Raw genomic sequence first — 20,360 nt, 5'->3', positions numbered from 1 at the left:
GGAGCCTTCCACTGGGCAAAGCTACTAACACTGTTGTGCTGCAAGAAAAAGTGTTCCACCTAGCTACTGGGGAGAGAGAAGACATGGTCAAATTACTAGAGGGGCAAAAGGAGCTATTTAATCCTGAGGGACTATTACCTGTCACACCTCAAAATACTGAATTTCCACAAGGAATGTTCCACTGATCTGCTGGAGGCTGTATCACATTCTGCACCTCCTATAGCTAGCAGTGGAGGAATACACCAAACAGCACCTATGCACTGGTATCACAGAAGAAAGCAGCAGCACTTTAGCCTGTTCCAGTATAATAATTTCCCAGAAAAACACAAACTGAAGCAAAGTATACCAGTTCTAATGCAATTACCAATAAGTGAACCAACATATGTGGCAGATGTTCTCATGAATATCACATAGATCTGGACAATCTGGAGTCTTGCCATTATTTCATGACTATGTATGTGAAGATGGTTAACAAGAACTGGAGGTAGCAACAAAGGATTCTCAGTACTGTCAGTTGCTCTTTGGGTTAACATAACATGCTATCAACATTTTTGTGCCCACTGGACAGGTACTATGAGACCTAAAATCAAGTCATACCCACTATCTCTGACACAGTATTAGCCAGAATGGGATATTACTAGACCCTCAGCTCATGCAAGTCATGAAGGAGTTCCTTATACTTACGACATGGAAGGGATGATGATGATTTCTAGGCATGCAGTTTGAGGAAGCCCTTGTTCAACTAAAGGGCCTATGCACTCCCAGTCCTCTCCTTACAAATCTGAATTATGAAGAGCCATTTATCCTGTCATGCAATGATAGCAGTTTAGCTATTGGGTGCACTCTATTCCAAGAAACTGATGGAGAGTGACATCCAGTAGCTTATGCCTTCAAACACAGATGAATAAAGTGAAGAAAAAATACACCACCTTGAAAAGTAGTTACTAACTGGATTCTGAGTATCCAGTTTCCACAATTACCTGTGTGGCAGGCATTTCAAGGCAGTGACTCACCATGCCCCATTCTGATGACTCCTCAGTTTGAAATACCCTGACAGTCAACCTACAAGATAGGCATTATGACTCAGTTAATTTAGTTAACAAATGTTTTAGTACACACGAAAGAAGCACTGTTACAGTGGTTGAGGTCAGCTGAATAGGTCAGCTGATGAATGGTGCATGTCATAGAACAATATCCCAGGCTGTTTGTAGTTTGAATCACACTCACAGTTCTGTACTGATAATGTGATTCTCTACTGGTAGACATGGTGTGGGAGACATATTATTATACTTGCGACCTAGTGCAAGGAAGTGTTGAGACACGTGAAGGACACCATATTGTTTGGCTGGATAGGAGAAAGTAGGTGGGGGAGGGGGTGGTAGTGCACCATCAATTGCAGAACTGTAGAGAATTACTAGTGGAGGACTCAGAAAAGTGATTAGTAACAGTGTATGAGTAACTGTGCATTTTGCACCCAGCAAATGGAACTTGGGCATCAGGAAGCACTGTTACAAAGGCTGTCAAAAGCCAGAAGATTGGACTAGATATTTAAGGACCACAACTCAGAGTTCCATCAAACCAAGTACATCCTCACTAATAGTGACCACTTGCCTAGGTACATACAAATGGTGCAAATCCCAGGCAAGCAACACAAATAACCTATTGGCTACTGAAGTTTGGGAATTCTAATGTCACAGTGTGACAAACATACTGTAAAAGTTGCTGACACAATTTTATAGGCTCCTAAGGATTCATAAATTTTGAACCATTGCATTTGTAGCCTACACCAGTTCTAAAATTCATGAGAAGAAGGGCAGTTTCCACATGAATATATTGACAGAAAAAAATTCTTCCCTTGGTAATTGTGAAGCCTTCAGAGTTAGGGATTCTTTAGTTAACACCTGTGCTAGATGGCAAAGCCATCGGGAAAGAAGAGCAAAGAGCTAATACAGAAGTGATGAAATAGTAAAATGGAGCAGTGATAAGCAAAGTGGTGATGCTGAAATTCCTCATGGGGCAGTATATGCTTCTGACAAGGGAACCTCTCCATCGCACCCCCATCAGATTTAGTTATGAGTTGGCACAGTGGATACACCTTGAAAAACTGAACACAGATCAATCGAGAAAACAGGAAGAAGTTGTGTGGAACTATGAAAAAAATAACTAAAATATACAAACTGAGCAGTCCATGCAGAAGATATGCAACATCAAGTACAGTGTGAGACCAGGAGCGCCGTGGTCCCGTGGTTAGCGTGAGCAGCTGCGGAACGTGAGGTCCTTGGTTCAAGTCCTCCCTCGAGTTAAAAATTTAATTTCTTTATTTTCGCAGTTATGATCTGTCCGTTCGTTCATTGACATCTTTGTTCACTGTAATAAGTTTAGTGTCTGTGTTTTGCGACCACACCACAAAACCGAGCGATTAGTAGACGAAAGGACGTGCCTCTCCAATGGGGACCGAAAACATTTAATCGCAAGGTCATAGGTCAACCGATTCCTCCACAGGAAAACATGTCTGATATATTCTATACGACACTAGTGACGGGATGTGCGTCATATGACAGGAATATGTTGTCGACCCACCTAACTTGAACACTTGGCGAATGGGTAAAAAGATTTTTCTACCTTGCCCGATTTAGGTTTTCTTGTGGATGTGATAATCACTCCCAAAAAAGTGATGAAAACATAAGAGTTTGCCACATAAACTGCAACAAATGACTGCAACAGTCGCACAGTTTTCCCTGTGCTCTGTCAAAACATATGTTTTTAACGTTTTGAAATTTTTCCGTGTGTAGACCGTCAAATCCTGCATATGTCCAAGCAAATCTGAACATGTCCTGGAATTTTGGAGAGCGAAGTTGATTGTGTGTGTGTGCCTGAACTTTGATAATTGTCTGAAAATAAAAAATTAAAATTTTCACTCGGGGGAAGATTCGAACCAAGGACCTCTCATTCCACAGCTGCTCACGCTAACCACAGGACCACGGCGCCACTGATGTAGTACTATCCTTAATGTTATATATGTTGATCATGGACTACTCAGTTTGTATATTTTGCTTATTTTTTTCATAGTTCCACACAACTTCTTCCTGTTTTCTCGATTGATCTGTGTTCAGTTTTTCCAGGCCTATCCACTGTGCCAACCTATAACTAAATCTGAGGGGGGTGCGATGGGGAGGTTCCCTTGTGAGTAACCAGTATGGCCCTACAGGGAAGACCACCATATTTCTCATAAGTATAGCAGTCTGAACCAGGTAGTTGAAATGACTTCCCCAAAGAACCCCAATGAGTAGCCAACTAGCAGCAGATTCCTACCTATACCATTACATGCAACATGAATGGAGGAGGGAGCACCTTATTGTTATATCTGTTTGGCATATAACAGAAATGCTTTGTAATTATCTTTTGTTTTCTTTGTTTTGTAACTATTGTTTATTAGAGAAACACATGTTGGCAACAGACAGTGAGGTTATTAGCAACCTTGCTAAAATAGTAAGTAAACACCACTCACAGATTAGGCCTTAGACCTCTTACTCCTGGTCAACTGCTACCTACAAGAAAGTAAGAGGAGTGATCTGTGATTGTGGAACATGTGATCAGCATGTCAACAATCCCTCCAGCCATTATTGCCAGTAGGTGAATCCTGATGATGCCGCTGCTTGTTTATTCAAGCAGCTCCTCATTTTGCCTCACAAGGGCTGAGTGGATTCAGGACCAGAACTAATTACAAAAAATGATGCAATGGGAACTGGCCCTGGGTCCTTCCAAATCGAAGACCATGATGCTACTCATTCGGCTGTAGAGGAGGTCTGAGATGGATGTGGTTAAAAAGAGTTGAAATTAAAAGTGCCAAAAGTATAATTTCTCTTAAGGTTACAAACACACACTCCCACATTCAGTCACATTCACCCAACCCATCATACCCAGCCACGAGGAATGTAAGGTTTGCTACTTTTTCATTGTTATAATGTGTTTTTTAAATACATAACTGATCTACAGTTTTCTTCCTAAGAGGGGAAGAGGTGCAGTAGCCATATTTCCCCATGCTATCTGTATGGATGAATGGCATGCTTCATGCCATGTTTGATGTCAAAACCTAGTTGATCACTTCACAGCTAATGACACACTATGTCAACACTGGTACACCTGGGAATGCCAGAATTTAGGCACAGCTCAGCCAGCAATGATGTGAATGTAGCCCAGTCGTCCTCTGCATACAAGATATATTCAATGAGTCACTACATCAATCCCTGTGCTGTGCCACACCCTGCTGCCTACAGTGTTGGGGGTTGTCTCTTACAAAACAACCTCTACATGAGTCATAGTGAGCCATACCAATGAAAGGCCGAATATAATGTACAGTATGCATCACACTGTCTTTCTCCATTGGCATCATCTGAAGCAATCCTCCTGCCCACCAGCCTCACCTATGTGTAGCTATTAGTGGCTGCTGAATCAGTCAGTCCTCAAGTCAAGTCCCCAAGTGCATTCCTGACACACATGTCCAAATCTCCAGGACTGCCTCAATGACCAACTCCAGGAACCAATACATCCTGTACTTTTCAATGCATTCTGCAGTACAGATATCAGAGAATTATAGGCATTGCTGAAAATTAAATTCTTGAAGACAAGTATCCCCACAGCAGCTTTAGCTGAATAATGCAGGAATACAAAACAACAGTATTCCAACAATGTACCAAACTTCAGAAGGAATCTGCTTGGACAAGCACTGCCATGCAGATTAGCTATCTACCATAATTTCAAGATCTATTGTTATATATGACCCAGCTTGTTCTCTGCAGTTCACTGCCTTTACATGCCAATCATAGCTGTATCAATGTACCCCTTATAGACAGCAATTTAATAGTTAACATCCGACAGCTCTCTCTTTTTTTTTTTTTAAATCACTCAGCTTTTCTCATACTCACTAATCTGTTTATATGGCTCCCCCAGCTATAAACAGTGATCTGTCTCCTATCAAGAGGTTTATAATTGACAGATGAAAGGAATTCTCATTACCCTACCGTTCTTGTAACTTTCATTCTGTTCCGATACTTTCTTCATGACAATGCAGATTAAGAAACACTGATGTCCAATAATGGCTAAACACACAAACTGCAAGAAAAAGCAAGTAATTTGAAAGAAGGAAAAACCAGGGTGTTTTCAGAAAAGAAACATTTTCAGATAGAAAAAGAATATTTAAAACACTGGTACTGCAATGCATACTGTATGTCACAGTGTTTTCAAGTTAGTGCAATTGGTTCCTTGCCAGTGAAGTAGCAGGAGTAAAAATATCAACATACTGTAGGCTACATAGTTTCACAAATGTTGAGTATATTAAAAGATTTATTCCACTGAGCCAAGTAGCTAAGATGTGTACAATATTTGCAACCAACAGAAAATTATCTGCTTAAAATATATGAGAAATATTACTTCAGTAATTATCAGTTAATGTGTAGATGTTTAATATGCTGCAAATATTTATAAACAAACAAATTTTTCTATAGTATGTCAAATATTATATTAATTTATCCTTGGTGTGTTTCAAAAATTATACGAATTTTCCAAGTAGATAAATAAGGGTTGTACATGAATTAAAACATCAATTCTTATCCAATTTATTTTATTTAATATGCACTGAAAAATAGAGGATGAAAGAAATATAAGATAATCCAACCAGAACACCAAAAATTCTTCCTTCTTAATGGCCTCACCTTTCATGAGAAATCTAATATGAAAAGTGAGTGACAATATTTCCTCTGCAATTGATTTGTATCTTTATTTTTAGCAAATAATACAGTCTGCTGTAATGTCAAACTGTGAAATTGTCTACTTGTAAGACACAAGATGTATCCATGGTCTAATGATTAGCACTGGGGGAAAAGACTGGAACAAGACCCACTCTGCCTCATGAGACTAACTGAGAAGATGCTTGGTAACTCAAGAAGCAAAAATGACCCTACAAGCTGCTGAAGTAGCCTCAAATCTAAAGAATTGCACCAGACTGGGAGAACCACAACACCGTCATCAAGACACATATATTACACAAAATATATAGTTTCTATGAATAATTATAGCCTTGTATGTATATCATGTCAGTGTTCCAGATCATCTACTTCACATCATAAAGTATAGAAGACAGCAAAAACACAATGTCTATAAACAAGTTGGCAATGCACCTTAAAGTACCAATTCAACTACATTCCACAATAATGTCATGTCAAATATAAGAAACACATTTCTAGCATTTAAACCATCACAACAGTTGTACAATGTTTAATTATAATTACTGGTTTCAACTAATGAGTAGTCATCAACTTTTCATGAAATTTTGCCTGGAGAGGTAGAGTCCACTAAAAAAATTCTTTCTGAGGCATAAACCAACTGACAAAGCCACTACTAAAAGGCTGTGTTCCACAAGTGTCAGGGTATGGCAACTGCTTGGCCCCTCATCCCATCCTTCCCCTCAGAAAACCTGCTGTTTTCCTTGCAATCGAAAATGTTAGCCGACTCTTTTTTTAAGATCTTCTAATATCATTTTACCTTAAACTGGCAATGTTTTTGCTCAAGTTACAAACCAATGTCAAAAACTACTAAAATGTGAGTAAATAAATATTCACACAGATCTGAACACTATACACCTGGTAGCAAAATAATATGTACAGCCACGTGGGGTAGCCATGCAATCTGAGGCGTCTTGTCACAGTTCGTGCAGCTCCCCCCCTCTCAGGTGTGTGTGTGTGTGTGTGTGTGTGTGTGTGTGTGTGTGTGTGTGTGTTTTGTTCTTAGCATAAGTTAGTTTAAGTTAGATTAAGTAGTGCGTAAGCCTAGGGAATGATGACCTCAGAAGTTTGATCCCGTAGTCCTTATCACAAATTTCCAAAATATGTACAAATCTTTTACTAACTTTCTATGTTTCTCTCTCTCTCTCTCTCTCTCTCTCTCAGTACGTTTGGTGATTAATAAATACAATGTTTCCAATAGCTTTGAATTTTATTTAGTAGGAAATTGTCCTTTGTTTCTTTCCCTCCCTCCTCCTTCCATGAAATTAAAAAAAAAAAATTGATTTTTTCCCTCTTCCCTCAAAATCGCTCAGATCCTAGGAATGCTCTTATGCTAACAGGTGACAATGTTTGCACCAAACCTTACACGAGTTCACAGAGCAGGTAAGCAACAATACAGACAAACTTTTACTACCCTGCAGTGATTCTGTAAATGATTAACAACAAGAATAACAAATAGTCATATTTTTTATGTCTTTTAATTTGTTTTATGTGCCACAAAGATTAACATGCAAGTTAATTTTATCCATATGAAATAATAATGCTGCCTTTTCCTCTTAAGATAAAAGTAAAAATAAAGTGAAACCTGCACGTGAAGTCCTAAAGAAGATCAGTGATTCCTTTAAAAGCAACTGCTCCTTCACAGATCTGAACTAGAAGACCATTTAATGTGGCCATATTCATCCCTTGTCGTTTCTTTATCCTAATCAGTCTCACATATTCACTGATGCCAGTTACAGCACATTAACACAAAAATATATGAGTCCATGATAACTACCTTCCTGAAAGGGTGTAAGTACTACCACTGTCATCATCATCATCATCATCATTATTATATTCTCTTCAAACAGATCAAAAATATATCTTAGGACACTCCCATGTCATCTTATGTAAATCTGTATCACTTCTACACATATTTTGTGGACTCCTTTTGCTCTTGGTTTGTAAGTACACTACCAGACAAAATGTTTTTATTACTTACCACAACTACAAATTTGTGGTTAAAACAGGTATTTCATTTTGAATATTCTATAATATCCCCATTCTGATAATAAAACAGGAATAAACATGCGAAGACAAAGAGACTCTGTTGTGTATTTGACTGGTTGTTCGCACAGAGGGGTGCTTATGAGTACCTGTGACCACACTAATGTGCCTTTACCTACAAAGGTTTCCATTCAAACAGGCCTCAGAGCATCATCTCATGTGTATCAAACAGCTCACATTAGTTTACAGTAAATTGTATGGATCCAGCAGCTTGTTTGTATGCCTAATCAGCTCCATACCATATTACCTCCTAATGCAACAGAAGAAAGAGGCTGGAATTGAAAAATGTGCTACAATTGTAGCTCTGCATCATAAAGACTGGTCTAGTATGATAACAACAAAAGTTGACACAGCCCAATCTACAGTGGTGTATACATTGCAACGATTCAAGCGAACTGGTGCCAATGTAGGTGTTTCCTGATCTGGTACACCCAAGTAACATCATACAGGGAGATCAGTTCATGTGTGTTCAGAGTAAACATCAGAGGACTCATACAGCACCTGAAATTCACAAGGAAGTAAATAATGTGCAAGGAGGGCCAATATCTGTCTCAACAGTGCAATGCCATCTTTGTGAACAAGGCTTGGAAATGGTGCATAAGGCCCAAATAACCTTTATTATGCAAACAAAATCAGGTGAAAAGATTGCAATGGGCACAGTAACATAAAAACCAGAGTGCACAGCAATGGTCCAAGGTGTTATTCAAGGACAAATCTAAGTTTGAAGTATTTGGAAGCCTTCATTGAATGTTTGTCAGTCAAGTTCATGGGTAATGTGTGAAGAGTCAATGTGTGATGCCAGCAGTGAAGAATGGTGGAGGATCAGTCATTGTGTGGGGATGTTTTGCAGGTGATAATGTTGGTGATCAAGTGAGAATCAATGGAACATTAAAGAAGGAAGGATATCACAGGATACTGATCAACTATGTAGTTCCATCTAGAAACAGACTTACTGGTCATGGGTTTGTTCTACAGGAGGCTCTAGGCACTATGGGGCTTAACATCTGAGGTCATCAGTCCCCTAGACTTAGAACTACTTAAACCTAACTAACCTAAGAATATCACACACATCCATGCCCTAGGCAGGATTCGAACCTGCAACCGTGGCAGCAGCGCGGTTCCAGACTAAAGCGCCAAGAACCGCTCGGGCCACAGCGGTTGGCTCTACAGGAGGACAATGATCTCAAACACGCTTCTAAATTATGCAGAGGGTATGCCAATACACAAGATAAATGTGAGAACTGAAGAATATAATTTGGCCAAGTTAGTCACCTGACTAAAAACCTGTTGAACTCTTATGGGATGAATGTGACAGGGAAAGGTTACAAGACTAATGTCATCTAATGTTGAAGATCTGTGGAATAACTTACAGACATGTCAGATTGAAACACCTGCAAAAACACTATAAAATCATATCTACGGAATGCCAAGAGTTTGTGCAGCTCTTCTGAAGGCATAAGGTGGATACTTTGAGTCTATTTCATTTGTATGTAGTGCTTTTACATTGAAATAAAGTATATAGTTTTTATCACAGGTCATGGAAAACTTCTGACCAAACGTGTAACTGCATTAAGGATACTATTTATCACTTACATTTGCTACACACACAAAACCTGTTGTGACAGTTCATTTAGTGGAACCTTAATCAGATGGTAAGTTTCACCTCAGTACATACCATTGTTTGATTAAAGGCTATTGGAAAATCTACAATTGACTCTCCTCGGTTGTGGGGAGAATAATATCTCCAAGGCTCAAGATTCCTGTGAAAAGGAGTGATCCCAGTATTTTGCCATGCCGTAAACACATTGAAGTCCAAATCTGAAAGCAATGTCATCAGTGAAATACAATATGTAGCACTGAAATCAAGTTTATCATCAACACCAACATATGGTCAGAACTGAATTGAACTCCTGGATGGAGAGTGCTGCTTTTTATACAAATATTAAATATTCCAGAATATACAAGCATTAGAAACTTAACACATTTTAAGAATATTCCAGAAATGATGAATACTAAATAACCAATAATTGCTGGCCAGGTTTTAAACTGGCAACCCACAGCACACCAACCAACAATGCTAAGCACTATGCCATACTCAATGTGCCAAAGCCTGTGGCAATATTGTTCAATGACTTTGTGAAACCAGAAGATAGATTTACCTATGCGATCACGTACAAGAGCCAAGGAATGCCAGACACAGAAAAGTTAACCTGTACACAGTACTATTTGCTGTGATTTGTGGCATCGAAGAGTAGCTATGTGTCTCCTGAAATACCAAGACTATTAGTAATTACCAAAAGGGTATGCATCATTAGGTGCAAACTGGTGTTATTATTTTGGAAAGGAATACTGGTGGCTTCCAGACAATGGTTATACTGGGAAATTCACCTCACAGGACCCATCACGACAGAGGGATAGGAGGGAGCCAATTGATGAATGGGAGCTTATTTTATGAATGTTTAAAATACAACCAATCTAAAGAGTAAGTAACAAGTCACAAAATGTGCTGAGGTATGGCAGTATGTTGGTGTTTGGATGGTTTGAGTGTAGATGGTGAGTGTGACAGCAGATGGTATAGGCAGTGCATAAGCAGCAAACAGCAAAAAGGAAAATGTTGGCAGCTCTACGTGAAGCACCAGAAGAACTCATACATGCAATCTTTGCACTTTAAGCTAAGCACTGGGGGTACATACTGAGTTAAATTATGAGAGTGACAGGGGAATTTTGTTCAGTAGAAGACTGAAGGATATGTAGTTTTCTATTACTGTGACGAGTTTTGGTCTGTGCTGCCAAGCCAGACAACTCAAACACTAAACACGACCCATAGCTATTTACACAATGACAGAGTGTTTCATAAGGACACATGCATTTCCGGTATTGCACAGAAACCATCAACCACATAAGCAGTCTGCAATGACCACATAACACTCTAGCCCACTGTTCAAATAGTGTGGCAAATTGCATATCAGTTTTAACCAAAAATGTAAACTAGATCAGTTAAAGACAGCCTTGGAATGAAGTCCTACAACATTGTTGTACCATTTAGCACTTCAGACTTGAGTGCCCTTAACATCTGTTCACAGAGCTGTGTACAAATACAAACAGAAACCAAATCAAGTAATCTACTAACCAATTAAAATACTGTTGAGTACTGCAACTGGCTGTTGCAGTTTGTGGACAATGGAAAGGTTGACCTTGAAATGCTCTTTTTTTCTGATTAAGAATGGCTGCTTGTATTGAGGTATGCGAACTCTCAGAACAATTGACATTTTAGCTCTGAAAGTGCTTATTAGTTATACTGAGAGCCTCTCCATAGTGTGAAATCAGGAGTGTCGTGTTCAGTTGGTGGAACAAAAATTAATGGATCAATCATTTTCTGTCTACCCATAACTTCTGACACGTATGTGAGCAATACCTGCAAACTTTTTTCAGTGAACTAACAAAAATATCTACAGTTATTTCATGCAGTATGATGCAAGAGTGCATAGCTAATGCATTATGAGCTAATTTTGATGATAGTAACTATCTTATCTTTCCAAGTTATTTCTGTCCACACAATTTTAAACCCAGACCACTTCCTTCTGGCTTCTTGCTCCTTACTTTTCTTTCTCCCCACTGCTCCCACTCCAGTTGTTCACTAGTCTCAGCTGACAAAACACTACTTCCATATACCAGGTTTTCACCAATATTTGAGTATCTGAATGGCAAAATAATCCAAATCCAGTCCAATTTTCAGTTCTATACAGTGCTTTGTTGCCTATGTGCCATAACTTGAATGGTGATGTGGTGTTGTTCATTATAATTTTTGCCCATATTCAACCACTCATTTAGTCATTAACATATATATTTGCTTTGTTTGGGGTACTTTCACCACACTTAATGTAATTTGTGATTACACAGAATGAGGTAGTGCAGTTATCATACCACAGTAATATGCACACAGAAATGACAATTCTAATCATCAGAATATTTGCCTCCAGTGGACAATCAACAAAGGATCTTGAATTTTTGATGTTCTGGTAACCAAGAACACAAGCAAACACAATATCGAGACAAAGTAATTATGGACCTACCTGGTCTGTGCTGGGAGATCGACATCTTTCATCTGCTTCACGAGAATTGCTTTCACCAGGGTTTCGTTTTGGTGATCTGGGCACTCTCTGGTAAGGATCTGCTGAGCCATATAGATCTGGTGAAGCCATATTTAGAAGGCATGTTTTCTGAACAATGTCAATGATAACAATCCCTGTTTCAGTACCATAAGCCATCCTGAGAAAGAGTTAACAGTCAAGACAACCTTTTCTAATATATTCTAATGTGCTTATTAAAAGTGGTAAAAAGCACTGCAGGGATAGAATATAGTATTTACAATGGAAAATTGTAAGATACATCACATACAGAATGCACTACACATAATTCTGTTTCAGCACACTAGTATGAGAGAAGTCTGCTATTATCCACAGTACTTTGTTATTATTATGCTCGTAGCATGTCATAACACAAAAATGTTGCTTCAGGTAATTGAACTGAACTTCTCCTTTTTACTGATATGGAAAAATGCAGTTGAGAGGATTTATGACTAAAAGGAAAATTTAGCTCCTCGGGCACAACTGATGAGGTATCTTCTTGAAGTGTCATCTTCAAGGGCAAGACACTATGAGAAAGTAGTAGTAACTGAAGTAACTACAGAAAATGACAATTTCAGCGAACCTTGAAAATCTGCCTTATGGGGTAAGTGAACAAATTATTTGCAACTGCAATCATATCTGATTAATATGCTGACGGATCATATTAGTGGGCAATTTAGGCATAATTTTCTATAGACTATCCCATGAAAAAATTTCATGCATACTATTATGTGGTACCAGTAATGAATGTGTATCCAAACATAGTGACAAATGCTTCCATGAAGGAGCTGAAATTAAATAATGATTAATGCTCCCTTGTGCGAAAGCAGTGAGAAATAGGTTTACATATGTTAACATCCACTGGCCATCAAATTTCCCTTTCATACTCCGAAGGCAGTTACGATATTGTTTCCTAAGATAATAGAGCAGTTACTTTATCAGTAATAGGTAGAATCCTAAAATTAAAAAAGAAATGGAGTTGCAACTGTTATGTATATTACTGTTACCCACAAATTGAAACTTTGGTATATTTTCAAATTCACTATAACCACTTATCCTTCTCAGTACTTACAGACCATAAGATGAATTGATGCTAAGTGAGGTAATTTGGCCTGGTTGTTCACCATTGACACAGGGGGTAAGGCACACTAGGTGTGCTTGGAAGCCAGGTGGTTTCTTCTGTGGGCCTTGGCGCACTTTCAAAGGTGTAGCAAATTCAGTAGATGAGCCCGAAGAACCCTGAAAGAAGTAGTAACATTTTTAATCTCATTAATATCTCCATACTTGACATTTTTTATATAGAGCCATTATATAGCACACTGGTTAATTGATAGATGAACACTTTATTTTGTGAGATGCATATTTTGCTTCCTGAGCAGTTCTTTCATTAAATTTTATGTTATATAATTTTGTATGCCAAATAACTGCATAATAAGCCAAAGATGAGCGTCAGATCTGTCAAAATACAGGGTGATTCAAAAAGAATACCACAACTTTAGGAATTTAAAACTCTGCAATGACAAAAGGCAGAGCTAAGCACTATCTGTCGGCGAATTAAGGGAGCTATAAAGTTTCATTTAGTTGTACATCTGTTCGCTTGAGGCGCTGTTGACTAGGCGTCAGCGTCAGTTGATGCTAAGATGGCGACCGCTCAACAGAAAGCTTTTTGTGTTATTGAGTACGGCAGAAGTGAATCGACGACAGTTGTTCAGCGTGCATTTCGAACGAAGTATGGTGTTAAACCTCCTGATAGGTGGTGTATTAAACGTTGGTATAAACAGTTTACAGAGAATGGGTGTTTGTGCAAAGGGAAAAGTTCTGGACGGCCGAGAACGAGTGATGAAAATGTAGCACGCATCCAGCAAGCATTTGTTCGCAGCCCAGGAAAATCGACTCGCAGAGCTAGCAGAGAGCTGCAAATTCCACAATCAACTGTATGGAGAGTTCTACGAAAAAGGTTAGTTATGAAACCTTATCGTCTGAAATTGGTTCAAGCACTGTCTGCAGCTGATAAGATTAAAAGAATCGATTTCTGTGATTTTATCCTTGCTCAAATGGAAACAGATGAATCTTTCGTTTCAAAGATTGTGTTTAGTGATGAAGCAACTTTCCGCACTAACGGGAAAGTCAACCGTCACAATGTCTGTATATGGGGCACTGAGAATCTGCGGGAAACAACTCAGTATGAACGTGACTCGCCTAAGGTGAACGTTTTCTGTGCTATTTCAGCCAATAAAGTGTTTGGTCCCTTTTTCTTTGAAGGTGCTACTGTAACTGGACTACAGTATCTGGAGATGTTAGAGAATTGGCTGTTCCCTCAGCTCGAACAAGAAGCACAACAATTCATATTTCAGCAGGATGGAGCGCCACCACATTGGCACTTATCTGTCCGTAATTGCCTGAACGTCAACTACCCGAGGCGATGGATCGGCCGCCAGGCAGCCCGTGACAGAGCACTTCATCACTGGCCTCCAAGAAGCCCTGATCTTACCCCCTGCAATTTTTTCTTATGGGGGTATGTTAAGGATATGGTGTTTCGGCCACCTCTCCCAGCCACCATTGATGATTTGAAACGAGAAATAACAGCAGATATCCAAACTGTTACGCCTGATATGCTACAGAGAGTGTGGAACGAGTTGGAGTATCGGGTTGATATTGCTCGTGTGTCTGGAGGGGGCCATATTGAACATCTCTGAACTTGTTTTTGAGTGAAAAAAAACCTTTTCAAATACTCTTTGTAATGATGTATAACAGAAGGTTATATTATGTTTCTTTCATTAAATACACATTTTTAAAGTTGTGGTATTCTTTTTGAATCACCCTGTATATTAATTTTCTTTAATTTGCAAGTGTGATCCTGTTTAGTGCACCACCATATAGAAATTCACCACTATCTTCTTTTAAACATGAAGAGTGAAAGGTAAGTCCTGAAAATAATCAACAAACATTTAGCTTGGTTAGAGAAAGAACTGTACCAATGTACCTCACATACAGCAGCCAATGGAGAGCAATGAACATAGATTGGAAGCCAACTGGAGAGTAACAGCCTGAACAGAAAACTACCAAAATTATAACAAGTTCATCATGTGCTGTGCGCAAAATCCAGGCTGCACTATATGTAGGGAAAAACAGAAAATTGATTCCACAAAAGGAGAAAATAGATGTAAGAAGCAATTGTCTGAAACTTATAGAAAAGTTAACTAACTGGTTAGAACTGACTTGTGAAGAAAACTGTCAGATTGCCTGCTGCTGATACTGAGGTTCAAAGAATCTGACTGATGAAATTTCTCATACTCATAAAACTATAGCATAGCTTGTTGTGTTAAGAATAATGCAATTAGAAGACTTCTGGAATGCATGTACCACACTACATTCATTCACTTAATGTATTCATTTTTAATGCTGATCATAACACATTGTTGTTTTAGAACTGTCAGCACCAGTTCAACCTTGCTTTTCTGCTTCATTTTTGATAAGATTCCAATTCCACATTCATAAAGCCTAACTTACTCTCCTCTAAAATTTATATAATACATACATCATATCTTTTCATTTATTAGTGATCTTTATATTTACTGTCTCTTCAGTAACTGTATTTTATAATCCAGCTATGAAACACTATAGTTATTCCGTATTAGGCATATTTGCAAATCTATCTGCTTTTGCATCTCTTGCAAACAATCTATACTTTAATATTACACACAACAGTCTGAGCCTATTTTTGCTAACCTCCTTGACCAAGTGCAGTCAAGTTTTTGTGTATATTTCTGTCACTGAAAAGCAGGAGGGTTGACCAAGAACTTTGATTATGAAGGGATGAGGAAAGAAACTGGGCACAACCTTTTATCAAGAATTATCCCAGCCTTTGCCTAGAAACTTAAATTACAATGTTTGGATGGAGATCTGAAATACCCACCTCATCAGAGAATGTCCTGAAAGCAATTTTCAGATCTCATTGTTTTGCTCTTCTAATTATTGACAGAAATTGGCACATTCAGCATTTGTAAAGTGAAGGCTAGAACTTGCAGGTTTGCCCTCACCATTTAAATGCTAAGAAGCACATGAAACTCAATAGTTTACAGACAATTTGAGAAAGACAGCAGCCATCTTTTTAGTATTTCAATATCTTTGTGAATTTTACAGCATATTTTGAGTTTGAATATAATAAATTTCCTAGAGACCAAAATGCTCAAGTCCACAAATCAGCATGACTTTTGAAAGCATTGCTCATGCAAAACCCAGCTTGTTCTTTTCTCACATGATATACTGCAAACTATGGATGAAGGGCCACAGACAATTTACATATTTCTAGATTTCTGAAAAGCATTCGACATGGTACCATCTCACTGCAGACTGTTATTGAAGGTATGTGTATATGCAATAGTCTCCCAGATTTGTGACTGGCTCAAAGACGTCTTAACAGAATCTATAGTATGTTGTACTCAATGGCGAGTGTTCATCGGAGACAGTGTAAAATCAAGAGTGCCCAGGGAAGTGTGATAGGACCACTGATGTTTCTTATACACATAAATTATCTGGCACACAGGTGGGCAGCAGTCTGTGGTTGTTCGCTGATGATGCTGTGATGTACAGGAAGGTGTTTATGATAAGTGACTGTACGTTAATACAAGATGACTTAGACAACATTTATAGTTGGTGTATTGAATGGTAGCTGGCTCTTAATGTAGAAGAATGTAAGTTAATGTAGATGAGTAGGAAAAACAAACCCGTAATGTTTTGTTAAAGCATTAGTAGTGTCCTGCTTGATACAGTCCCACCATTTAAATATATGGGCATAACATTGCAATGCAATATGAAATGGAACAAGCATGTGAGGATTGTGGTAGGGAAGGCAACCTGTCAACTTTAGTTTATTGGGAGAATTTTAGGAAAGTGTAGCTCATCTGTAAACGAGACTGTATATAGGATGCCAATGTCATCTATTCTTGAGTACTGCTTGAGTGTTTGGGATTCGCACCAGGTTGGACTGAAAGAGGACATCGAAGCAATTCAGAGGCAAGCTGCTAAATTTGTTACCGGTATGTCAGATCAGCACGCAAGTGTTACAGATATGCTTTGGGAGCTCAAGTGGGAACTTGTGGAGGGGAGAAGACATACATTTCGAAGAGCACTTCTGAGAAAATTTAGAGAACTGTCATTAGAATCTGACTGCAAAACGACCCTATTGCCACCAACATACATTTCACATACAGACCAGAGACACTACATATGAACAATTAGGGCTCACATGGAGACATACAGACAGTTATTTTTCCCTCGCTCTATCTGCGAGTTGAACAGGAAAGGAAAGGAAAGGAAAGGAAAGGAAAGGAAACAACTAGTTGTGGTACAGGGTACCCTCCACCACACAGTGTGTGATGGCTTGCAGAGAGAGTATGTAGATGTAGATGTAAAATTGATGACACTATTCTATTAATGAACAAGTTGGCTGAAGAGTACACACACACACACACACACACACACACACACACACACACACACACACACACACACACACACACACACACACACAGAGAGAGAGAGAGAGAGAGAGAGAGAGAGAGAGAGAGAGAGAGAGGAAGGTTTAACTTTTAACTTTTACATGATTTTAGAGCTAGTGGCTCCTTCTTCTGGCAGAAGAGTTGAAGGGGAAGTCCTTTTCCTTCACCTCAACTCTTCTGCCAGAAGGAGCCACTGGCTCTAATAGTTTGCAAAAGGTAAACTCTTTTGTGTGGGTGTATTCCCCTGCCCCCACTTGGTGGGTAGATTTTATCTATCCATTTATATTATATTATCAATAATTGATTACTTTCATTGTTATGTTAGTAAATGTGGTTATTTCAAAGTCAGTTACATTTAACATTTGTATTTCATCAGTTAACTTGGTGCATCACTTTTGTTTTCATAGTTATAGTAGTATTAAACACATTTTTGTCTGTTGCTTAAAGTTGGTAGAAATTAGGGAACAATCAATAGTAGTCAATGTCATTAATGACACTTGTTTCAGCTCTGCCACTCACATCACCCTTATTACCAAGAGTGTTTTTAGAGCACAAATACAATAACTACCTTGTATGTAGGTGGCTAAAGGCTATGACATAGAAAAAGAGGGAGAGGGAGGGGGAGGGGGGGGGGGGAGAGAGAGAGAGAGAGAGAGAGAGAGAGAGAGAGAATAGAGAAAAATAGAAAAAATAGAAAGAGGGAGACTTTGGGTTTGATACAGGGAGTAAGGACCTGAACAGAAGAACGATAACACAAAGACTATGTTACAAAATGCTGAAATGACAGGAGACGAAGACTAGACACACAAAGAGAAGATAATAAAAATTACTTTAAGACAAATTGCAGATGTAATAAGTGTAGCAGTCTGTCATGGGTTTTACTTGCTTTAGAATATGCTGCAACAAATGTAAGTTTCACTGTGAGTTTCTGTCTTAAAGATAAATAAATAAAAAATAAACATACGAAGAAGAGTATGTAGGAATTTGATAGTGGTCAGAGAAATAACATTACAAACTTTACATTAAATATGTAGTAAATCTAAAACACTATCAGCTTTATAGATGTTTCTTTCTCACTTTGACTCAAATGTGAACTCTCTATTGCTGCAGGCTTGCATGTGATATGATCAAATCTAATCCTTTTGAGGATATTCATTGATGGAGTAGAAGGAGTTGGCCAACAGGAAGTTCTGTAATTCACTCTGAAATCAATCTTTATCACTTACATGACCTTCAATATGCTCTGGTAAGTTATTGAATATATGAGTACCTACGTATTTGACTCCTTTTTCTACTAATGTTATGCTTTAATAGTCCTTATACAGATTATATTTATTAACTGATACAGATTGTTCAAAATACACATGCAAACATGTACTTGGAGTGATTTTTACTCTTTAGAAATGTTTCAGGATTGTTTTTCATTGCAGGTACATAACAGACTGCAAGACGAAGCAAGGACTGGAGTGAAATTCAGGAAGACCTGCGGAGGATTTGCACTTGGTGCAAGGAGTAGCAACTTACCCTCAACATAAGAAAATTTAATGTATTGTGTATATGTAGATAGAAAGACATATTAGTCCATGAATACAGGATAGCAGAATGCTTGCTGGTAGCAGTTACTTCAATAAAATATATAGGAGTATATGTATGGAGTGCTTTCAAGCAGATTGTTCACATAAAATTAATCATAGTTGTGCCAGATGCCATACTGAGATTCAATTGATGAATCCTTAAGAAATGTACACCTACACCTAAATAAACACTCTCCAAACCACTCTGTGACGCATGATGGAAGGTACCTTGTGCCACTACTAGTCATTTCCTTTCCTGTTCTTCTTGCAAATGGAGCGAGAGAAAAACAGTCACCTATATGCTTCAGTATGAGCCCTAACTTCTCTTGTATTCATAATCCTTATCCAGAATGTACATTGGTGGCAGATGAATGTGTCCACAGTCAGCTTCAGTTGCTTGTTCTCTAAATTTTATCAATAGTGTCCCTTCAAAAGACCTTCCCTTCAGGGATTCCCATTTGAGTTCCTGAAGCATTGCATGTTGATCGAATCTACTGGTAACAAATCTAGCAGCATGGCTCTGAACTGCTTCGATATCTTCCTTTAATCCAACATTGTGCAGATCCCAAACATTCATACAGTACTCAACAGTGGGTCATGCAAGTGTCCTATACAAGGCTTGTCTAAAAAGTATCCGCCCTTTGGTCAGAAAAAATATTTCGAATACCTGAAGGGGTTGGAACCCTAATCATCTTCAAAGTAGGCCCCTTGTGCTTGCACATACTTATTCTTTTCGAATAGCGTTCAGCTCCATCATTGTGTTCCACATTATCTCTTCTCTTCTCTCAAAATGGGATCATTTCAGTGGAGTCTTCAATTTTGGAAACAACCAGAAGTCGCAAGGAACCATGTCTGGAGAGTAGGGAGGTTAGCAAATGGCTGTAATTCCATGTTTGGCCAAGAAATTTTGGATGAAGTGGGATGCAATGTGCGGGGGCGTTGTGATGCAGTTGCCAGTTTTTTGCGGTCCACATGTCTGGTCTTTCACACTGAACTGTGTCACAGAGTCGCTGGAGAACATCTCGGTAGTACTCCTTTGTCACTGTTTGTCCAGTGCACATGCATGATGCACAATTCCATGGACATCAAATAAGACAGTCAGCATCACCTTGATTTTGCTTCGCACCTGCTGTACTTTCTTCGGCCTTGGAGACTCGGGATGCTTCCATTGCAACGACTGTCTTTATGTTTCTAGGTCATAGCCATGCAATCATGACTCATTTCCAGTTATCACAGTGTTCAGAAACCCAGGATCAGTGTTGGTGGTGTCCAGAAGGTCCTGTGCAACGTCAAAATTGAGATCTTTTCGTTCCGGTGACAACAACTTGGGCA

General features: G+C 38.7%; 1 protein-coding gene across 3 annotated transcripts in view; it reads right to left on the bottom strand.

Annotated features, from left to right (window-relative positions):
- The window catches only part of LOC126248377 (syntaxin-binding protein 5), a 1,030,224-nt gene that overhangs the window by 200,600 nt on the left and 809,264 nt on the right, over positions 1-20,360 (bottom strand). For all 3 annotated transcript variants that reach the window (XM_049949310.1, XM_049949311.1, XM_049949312.1), the window contains exons 12-13: positions 13,026-13,192; positions 11,900-12,095 (exon numbers count right to left, since the gene is read on the bottom strand). In XM_049949310.1, the coding sequence (XP_049805267.1) occupies positions 11,900-12,095; positions 13,026-13,192 (363 nt within the window). The remainder of the gene's footprint in view (positions 1-11,899; positions 12,096-13,025; positions 13,193-20,360) is intronic.

Source organism: Schistocerca nitens, chromosome 3 (assembly GCF_023898315.1).
Source record: "Schistocerca nitens isolate TAMUIC-IGC-003100 chromosome 3, iqSchNite1.1, whole genome shotgun sequence".
Lineage (NCBI taxonomy): Eukaryota > Metazoa > Arthropoda > Insecta > Orthoptera > Acrididae > Schistocerca > Schistocerca nitens.
The sequence above is the reverse complement of the archived record's forward strand: the minus strand, read 5'-3'. Positions and strand labels throughout refer to the sequence as shown.